The sequence below is a fragment of the Gadus morhua genome, chromosome 10 (genome assembly GCF_902167405.1).
Source record: "Gadus morhua chromosome 10, gadMor3.0, whole genome shotgun sequence".
NCBI lineage: Eukaryota > Metazoa > Chordata > Actinopteri > Gadiformes > Gadidae > Gadus > Gadus morhua.
In genome coordinates this window covers 17,538,688-17,546,583 of record NC_044057.1, presented here as the reverse complement: position 1 = coordinate 17,546,583, position 7,896 = coordinate 17,538,688, and the positions used below count along the sequence as shown (strand labels likewise).

The 7,896-nt window shown below is 42.0% G+C and overlaps 1 protein-coding gene across 1 annotated transcript; it reads left to right on the top strand.

Annotated features, from left to right (window-relative positions):
- Positions 1-106: 106 nt before the first annotated feature.
- ddx41 (DEAD (Asp-Glu-Ala-Asp) box polypeptide 41) lies at positions 107-7,892 on the top strand. Its single transcript, XM_030369290.1, has 17 exons — positions 107-300; positions 815-910; positions 1,029-1,179; positions 2,381-2,455; positions 2,541-2,601; positions 2,704-2,840; positions 2,933-3,005; positions 3,102-3,255; positions 4,003-4,139; positions 4,472-4,634; positions 4,785-4,916; positions 5,003-5,074; positions 5,179-5,275; positions 6,457-6,606; positions 6,718-6,789; positions 6,881-6,982; positions 7,317-7,892. The coding sequence occupies exons 1-17, from the start codon at positions 274-276 to the stop codon at positions 7,451-7,453; spliced, it is 1,836 nt and encodes a 611-aa protein (XP_030225150.1). The 5' UTR covers positions 107-273; the 3' UTR covers positions 7,454-7,892.
- Positions 7,893-7,896: the final 4 nt, after the last annotated feature.

Here is a 7,896-nt window from a genome sequence, read left to right as displayed (position 1 = left end):
TAAATGAGCTCGCACCATAGACTGTAAGAAGCAAAGTAAATGTCAGTCAGTTATTTAAACAACCAGTAGGGGGCGGTATACCATTGGTTAAGGAGTCGGGGAAGTTTGTACCTTCAAGCATTCCTTACCCAAACATTTTGTCCAATGCGTACAAGTAGCGTTGGTTTATTTTCTACTGGTTAAAATCGATGTACTTTTAAGTTAAAAGTATTACTTTTGTTAATTATTTGGGGTACTATTGTCGAACAGATTTACTTTAGGTAATAAACAGAAATGGAAGTCGACAGTAAGCCCAAAAAGGTAAGTAATTTCATTTACGAAGCTTCATTCGAGCTACATACTAGCTAGCTAGCTAGCTAGCTGACAAAACACTCTTCCACACATCAGAAACATGAAGGCAGTGTTATGTTCCCTAAACTAATATGCAGCTACTACAGAGATCAGCTCCTTTATGAGTTACGTTAGTAGTATGAGCTCTATAAACGGTTTATAAGGGATCAGCCCAGGGAGTTAGCACAAATGTATGGATAAATGGTCACACAAAGCTGTAGTAATATAAACAACAAAAACTACAACTTTATTTGTGAAGCGCGTAGTAGATTTTCACATTAGACACTACCAGCAAGGCATTGTGATCGTGTGATGTGGATAAGACACAAAGCGCATCATATTAAATTCAGCGGGATAAACAATGCTCTTCATTCATTTTCAAGATAACTATCTGTATGTGTTGAACGTATAATTTCCTACTCTATAAAGCCAGGACAGTTAACCCGTCAGATCGTTTTAAAATGTGTTTGTTCCGACCATACAGAGACCTCTTGGAGAGGGAGAGAAGGCTGCTTCTGGTGGATCGGAGGATGATGACTACGTCCCATATGTCCCAGTGAAAATACGAAAGACTCAGACGGTTGGTGGCCAAAACTTATTCATCCTTTCTTAAAGTTTTGCCTTGTTATACTCAGAACATAATTAATTATCAGTCCCGAATCCAGAGTGATAACAATCCATTGTTTGTATGTTTGCAGCACAACAAGATGTTGCGCCTGCGAGGCAAGGTTGTGGAAGAGGACCTGAAAGACAGTGGAGCAGATCAGAGGGATGAGGAAGAAGGGCTTGGTCCACGCTCCAACGTCAGTCTTCTGGACCAGCACCAGGTTCTCAAGGAGAAGGCAGAGGGTATGTCCAAACGAAACACTCACTCAGGATTTATTACAATTAGCGGTTATTGTGTCAGGACACCCATTTAAAAGGATCTTTGTTCAAATGCAGTCGACCATTACAGGCATGCTTGAGCAGGATGCCTAACCCCGACCTGCTCTATAATGATATGCATCTGAAACAAAATACTGTAACTCACATTAGTTGAAAGCATCTGCTTAATGACTGTATGAAAATAAAATCATCTAGAGATCTATGGTACATGCTGACGGCTACAAATAGCAACAATCCCATGCATTCAATTTCACCCTATACCTGACCTATTTTGAAAAGTTAACTCTGGGGCTTTTGTTAAATGGTCTAAAAAGTACATCCTATGCCCTTTCCTAACCTTTTTTTATTATCTTCGATGGGAAACAGCATGAGCTCGAGGAAAGTTTAAAAGAGGAATTCATTAGGTCTGAAAAAAAAAAAAAAAAAAAAAAAAAAAATTATGATAATAATAATTCATGTGCACGCAGAGACTATGGCGGCCGAAATTAGACTATGGCGGGGCGCCATGGTCTCGTCAATGTGTGGGAAACACTGTACGTCATTATAGTAATTGTGCATCTCTTTAAATATTCCTGCTGCAAGAAATTGTTGGACAGCATTCAGTCTTTATCTCACTATCTCTTCGTAAAGGATGGCTCAGTGTCCTCTAATCTGAATGAGATAATAAAGGAAGCATTGAGCATCTTTCATAAGCATTTAGAGAATACCAAAAACTCTTTATTATGGCTGCCACTTGAATCATTGTACAATTCAGATTATTTTACTTGTAGTTACTCAAGGGGGCGTGCTTGGCCTGTATGTAAGATGACATACACTACCCATGCAGGACACTAATTGCACCCCTACTTTGGCAGAGCTAACTAAGCGCCTACAGCCGTAAAAGTACATGCATAGGAAGGCAAAAGACAAAAAGATGGGTTAAACCTGGATTAATTTTGGCGAATATGAGAGGTGGAGAGAAATGGAGTCTACAATGTTAAATGTTTGACCCGTCTCTAGCATGTTGGCTTTGGCAGGAAGCGGGAGGGTCAAAGTTATGCCAAAATCCTGCTTAAATTTATACAATGGTAGAGATCGACATTTTACACCGTCACTTCAATATATTGTTATATCAAATGTGACCCTCAGGAATATTTCATGTTGAATTGTGGTTTGGGCTTTACAGCACGCAAGGAGTCCGCCAAGGAGAAGCAACTGAAAGAGGAGGAGAAGATTCTTGAGAGTGTGGCTGAAGGCAGAGGTACAGCATTTTCCTTTTTAATTTTACAGCAATTTCGATAAACTTTGAATAAAGGATTAATAGCGGAGAATCTGGTGTCTTGTAGCTCTGATGTCGGTGAAGGAAATGGCCAAGGGTATTATATACGATGACCCCATTAAAACAAGGTGAGTTTTGTATTGAATTAACTGAACCATTGACATAATATGACATTGATCATCAAAACTATAGTCTATATGGATCCAAAAAAAACTGTAAATCCCTTGCAGTTGGAAACCTCCGCGCTACATCCTGAACATGCCCGGCGCGAGACACGACCGCGTCAGGAAGAAGTTCCACATTCTTGTCGATGGAGAACTGATCCCGGCTCCAATTAAAAGCTTCAGAGAGATGAAGTTACCACCAGGTACGCCTGCGACGGATGATACACATTCTTTGGTGTACAGCCATCATTTTGCCACAGTATCTCCATTCTCTAACACTTCTGATGGTTTGCAGCGATCCTTAAAGGCTTGAAAAAGAAAGGCATTGTCCACCCGACACCGATTCAAATTCAAGGGATCCCCACTGCGTAAGTCCACAGTGGCTTGTATATGCCAGGCTTCACACAGTTTGTGTTTTATGTTTTGTATTAATATTGAATTCGTATTTTTGTGTTCATCTATAGTCTGGCAGGTCGAGACTTGATTGGCATTGCCTTCACTGGCTCGGGGAAGACCCTGGTGTTCACTCTCCCCATCATAATGTTCTGCCTGGAGCAAGAGAAACGGCTGCCCTTCAGCAAGAGGGAGGGGCCCTATGGACTAATCATCTGTCCATCAGTAAGACGCCAAGAGAGGAGCATTGCCTTGTCTGATAACATCTCACTTGAAAACACAAACTGCCCACTGACACCATTTTAAAGAAATGGCAACACACTTTTGTGTTGGTTCTTTTACAGATATAAACCACAGATTAAACAATTAATTTAATATTCTGGGATGCCAAACAGTTTATTTGGCATTGTCGAAATTCAGGCACAGATGTGGGATATGTTTAACATTTGAATGGCAGAGCTTGAAGTCCATTCGCTACCTACCTACACTGGAAATAACACTGTACCTGAATTGCAGTTTGAATATTCTTTTATATGCTGTCGTAAAAGGAATTGTTTGAATTAGCCGTTCTTTTTACTGACCTTTTGACTATGATCACAAGGTGTTGGTATGTGTTAACGTTTCAGTTACACACCGGTCCTTAGAAGATTCCAGGTTCTATTTGAACACCAAATAAAAGTTAGACCTTGTGATTGGAACAATAAATTGATAACAAGGAGGGGGATTCCAGTCTACTGAATATAAGCTCCGCAGTTCAGGTAGAGGGATGAGGAAGTTAGTGTGGTGGCACCAGCTACTATCTTTACTTCTTCAATTCTGCTTGCATAAGCTCCCCGTTCTTTTCATAATTGTGAGCATTGTGTGTACGGGTCATAAAGGTGATAACAGCGTTCCGTCTCATAAACGCAATGGTTACCAAAATCCTGACTGTTTCAAGTCTGCCACGATTCGAACGTTCCCCTCTGCCCGCAGCGAGAGCTGGCCAGGCAGACCCACAGCATCATCGAGTACTACTGCAAACTGCTGGAGGATGAAGGCACCCCGCAGCTGCGGTGTGCCCTGTGCATAGGAGGCATGTCAGTCAAAGACCAGATGGAGGTGGTTAATCAGTAAGTATGGGTCATGGTTTGTTGGGCTATGTATTACAAAATATAGATGTAAAAGAATAAGAAAAAAGCATAAAGGGTCAGAGGCCTGAGGCATATCATATTATCAAATTTATAATATATTCATTTTTAATTGTGTTAAAGGATTTCTTAATACCCCGTAAAATTTCAACTCTGAATATATATATATATATATATATATTTATTTATATTAATTAATTACCCGGTGGGGAAAAAAAAGCCAATGTTAAACCAAAATAAGAAGATAGTGAGTTACACTTTCTGAATCCCCTGAAGCAAGTTAGGCAATGAACGTGTGTCGTGACCGTTCCTAGGGGGGTCCACATGATGGTAGCCACTCCTGGTCGACTGATGGACCTGCTGCAGAAGAAGATGATCAGCCTCGACATCTGCCGCTACCTGTCGCTGGACGAGGCTGACAGGATGATTGACATGGGCTTTGAGGAGGACATCAGGACCATTTTCTCCTACTTCAAGGTCAGCCAGAGGGGTTGATTGGCTGGGTCGGAATACAAACGCGTGCAAACGTTTCCATCTTTAGTCCACACCATCGCCGCGACAAGTTTAATTCGACACCGGATTGATGTTGAAATTAATTTGACTCAAAACTGCTTTTTCTTTATTCAGGGCCAGAGGCAGACCCTGCTCTTCAGTGCTACCATGCCTAAAAAGATCCAGAACTTTGCCAAGAGTGCCCTGGTCAAGCCTATCACTATTAACGTGGGTAGGGCTGGAGCTGCCAGCTTGGACGTCATTCAGGTGCGATGAACAACCTCAAAGTGGTTCAGAAACGTTGACGTGTGAGAGGGAAGTAAAATGATGATGACCCGGGATTGTGTTTGTAGGAAGTGGAGTATGTCAAGGAGGAGGCCAAGATGGTGTACCTGTTGGAGTGCCTACAGAAGACGCCGCCTCCGGTCAGTAACAACACGTCCTCCAAACCACCCAACTCCATATCATATTGTTCTACACGTTTCACTCTTTAAGAACAAGTTTGAAGATTGTGATGTTTAACTTCCAGGTGCTGATGTTTGCTGAGAAAAAGGCGGATGTGGATGCAATCCACGAGTATCTGTTGTTAAAAGGAGTGGAGGCTGTGGCTATCCATGGTGGAAAGGGTAAGATACTTCTCCTAATGTTAGTCCATCAGTGGACCCCTCTGGTTTTGTTCTTGGCCTTTTATCTTAAAAGATTTGCGGAGCAATTTTGCTGGCTTCAGATTTTAGTTTTCAATTTCCTCGATGGAGCTCAGCAGCTAAGCTATTTTTCCTCAACGTAACCTTTGGGTGATTCACAATAGCTGGAATTCAGGCAAGGAAGCCATTACATTAGGACATACAGTTATGGAAAGGGCACCTAAATAGGAATCATTACGAGACTTCATGATGAATTGATTGGCCTGATATCATCAGAAAACAAACAAAACACTCGCTATGCCACATACCAGTACTCCCTCACATTCATACCATAGGCAATCGATTTTTCATATGATTAGCCAAGTTTTTTTTTCGAGTTCATTGGCCTTTTAACCCGTTCTTTCTGTCGCATGACACGATACAACTACACAATTTGCCTTAATAATCAGTGGATTTGAATGTGCAATAAAGTGAGCAATTGGGAAGTGCATCTATTATCAGAGTAGACACTAGGCCATAGAATGCCTGGTTTCCCCTTTCCAACTCGGGCAATAAAATACAAAGCCCTGATTTTTGGATAATTCTCATGAATTTATCAGGATTATGGTACTGCAAAGATGCAAAAAAAAGACACCTGTCTAGTGTGTGACAGGCATAAGTCTGTTAACCTTGTATTAAATCGATAAAACTAGGATAAATATGATGTTTGCGACTTAAAGAACATCCTGCTGCGAATCCCGTAGCCAATCTTGTATTTTGTATGCGTTATCAAAGTCTGACCACTAGGGGTCACCCTTGACTTATGTGTGTCAGAAAAAGCCATGTGTTTATTTTCAGCAGCTGAACAGATCGTGTAGCTCGTAACTAAAAATGATCTGTACATCGCGGTAGTGTATACTGAGAAGATTTCAACATTGTTAACAATAAAACCACATCATATTAGTGATGATAAACAAGTCCATCTGCATTAAAGGAACCCCCTTCCACTGGCGCCACCCAGCTACGCTATTTCGCTTTGCACAGTTGGACTTGACAGAACGCTGTTATTTCGATTTTTTAAAAGGGAAGGTCTCCCGACTACCATCTGGGAGGGGCTCAATCCTACTAATTGAGACTTGAAGTAATTATTTTCTTCTCTTTTTTTTTTTTTTTACTATATTTAGATCAAGAGGAACGAACCAAAGCTATAGAAGCGTTCAAAGAAGGCAAGAAGGATGTCCTGGTGGCCACAGACGTGGCCTCCAAAGGTCTTGATTTCCCTGCCATACAGCATGTGGTGAATTACGACATGCCCGAAGAAATAGAAAACTATGGTAAGGATTCCAATCCGTTGGATTCCATCAAACATCTTTCTTGATCTGTTAACCTTCTGTTTTTTAAATGGCGGACCCTAACCTCTCTTTTTCATATTCCTTCCCACACAGTCCACAGGATTGGACGTACAGGACGATCGGGCAAAACCGGTATCGCCACCACCTTCATCAACAAAGGCTGCGGTGAGCAAAGAGGCAGTAAAACCAGATAAGTCTGATGGCAAACCTGTAAGGCTGACTAAGGCTGACTCTTACCCTGTTCTCCGGTTCACAGATGAGTCGGTCCTCATGGATCTGAAGGCGCTGTTGATAGAGGCCAAGCAGAAGGTACCACCTGTCCTCCAGGTGCTACAGACGGAGAACGAAGACCTTGGAGGTGACCGCCCATCCTCCTCCTCCTCCCTCTCCTTGTTTCTCATCAGCACCTTGTTGTTTGTTGGAACCGTTCCTATGTACCATCTGATTCTAATTTGTGTGACTCAATTGACTCGTTTTTGGCTCGTTCATGTGAACTGCTGCTGAACTTCTGTTTACTGCTTGTTTTATTCATGCGTTTTATTTATTGTGTGTGTGTGTGTGTGTGTGTGTGTTTGTGTGTGTGTGTGTGTGTGTGTGTGTGTGTGTGTGTGTGTGTGTGTGTGTGTGTGTGTGTGTGTGTGTGTGTGTGTGTGTGTGTGTGTGTGTGTGTGTGTGTGTGTGTGTGTGCACAGGCGAGAGGGGCTGTACGTTCTGCGGCGGTCTTGGCCATCGTATCACGGACTGTCCCAAGCTGGAGGCCATGCAGACCAAACAGGTGTCCAACATCGGCCGCAAGGATTACCTGGCTCACAGTTCTATGGACTTCTAAGCAGCTGTCATGTTACTACTGGTTATTCTCTGAGGCCGGACTACAACGACACGGACACACACCAGGGGAAAAATATTTTCAGTCAGTTTATTTACCATTGTACCACACTGATCAAGTTGGGTTGATAGTGCTGCTACAGAAACTTTGTTGCACATTTTTGTAGTGCACAATTCCTTTTTTTATTTCCTTCCCCTTTTCTGTATGTTAAGCATTTGTCTGTTGGACAATTTTAAATTGAACCAAAAATGTTTTCAATTATGTTTTGTGTGTGTGTGTGTGTGTGTGTGTGTGTGTGTGTGTGTGTGTGTGTGTGTGTGTGTGTGTGTGTGTGTGTGTGTGTGTGTGTGTGTGTGTGTGTGTGTGTATTCACTGAAACAATGTACTGAAGCAATGGGAAGTTGGTCATTCTTGCAGTAATATTAAAAGTCTATTTCCTCAACTTC

Excerpts from the sequence above, each read along its gene's own strand:
- ddx41 (XM_030369290.1), top strand. The coding sequence starts at position 274 with ATGGAAGTCGACAGTAAGCCCAAAAAG. Across the intron at positions 4,140-4,471 it reads CAGATGGAGGTGGTTAATCA|GGGGGTCCACATGATGGTAG; the intron begins GTAAGTATGGGT and ends GACCGTTCCTAG. Across the intron at positions 6,790-6,880 it reads CTTCATCAACAAAGGCTGCG|ATGAGTCGGTCCTCATGGAT; the intron begins GTGAGCAAAGAG and ends TCCGGTTCACAG.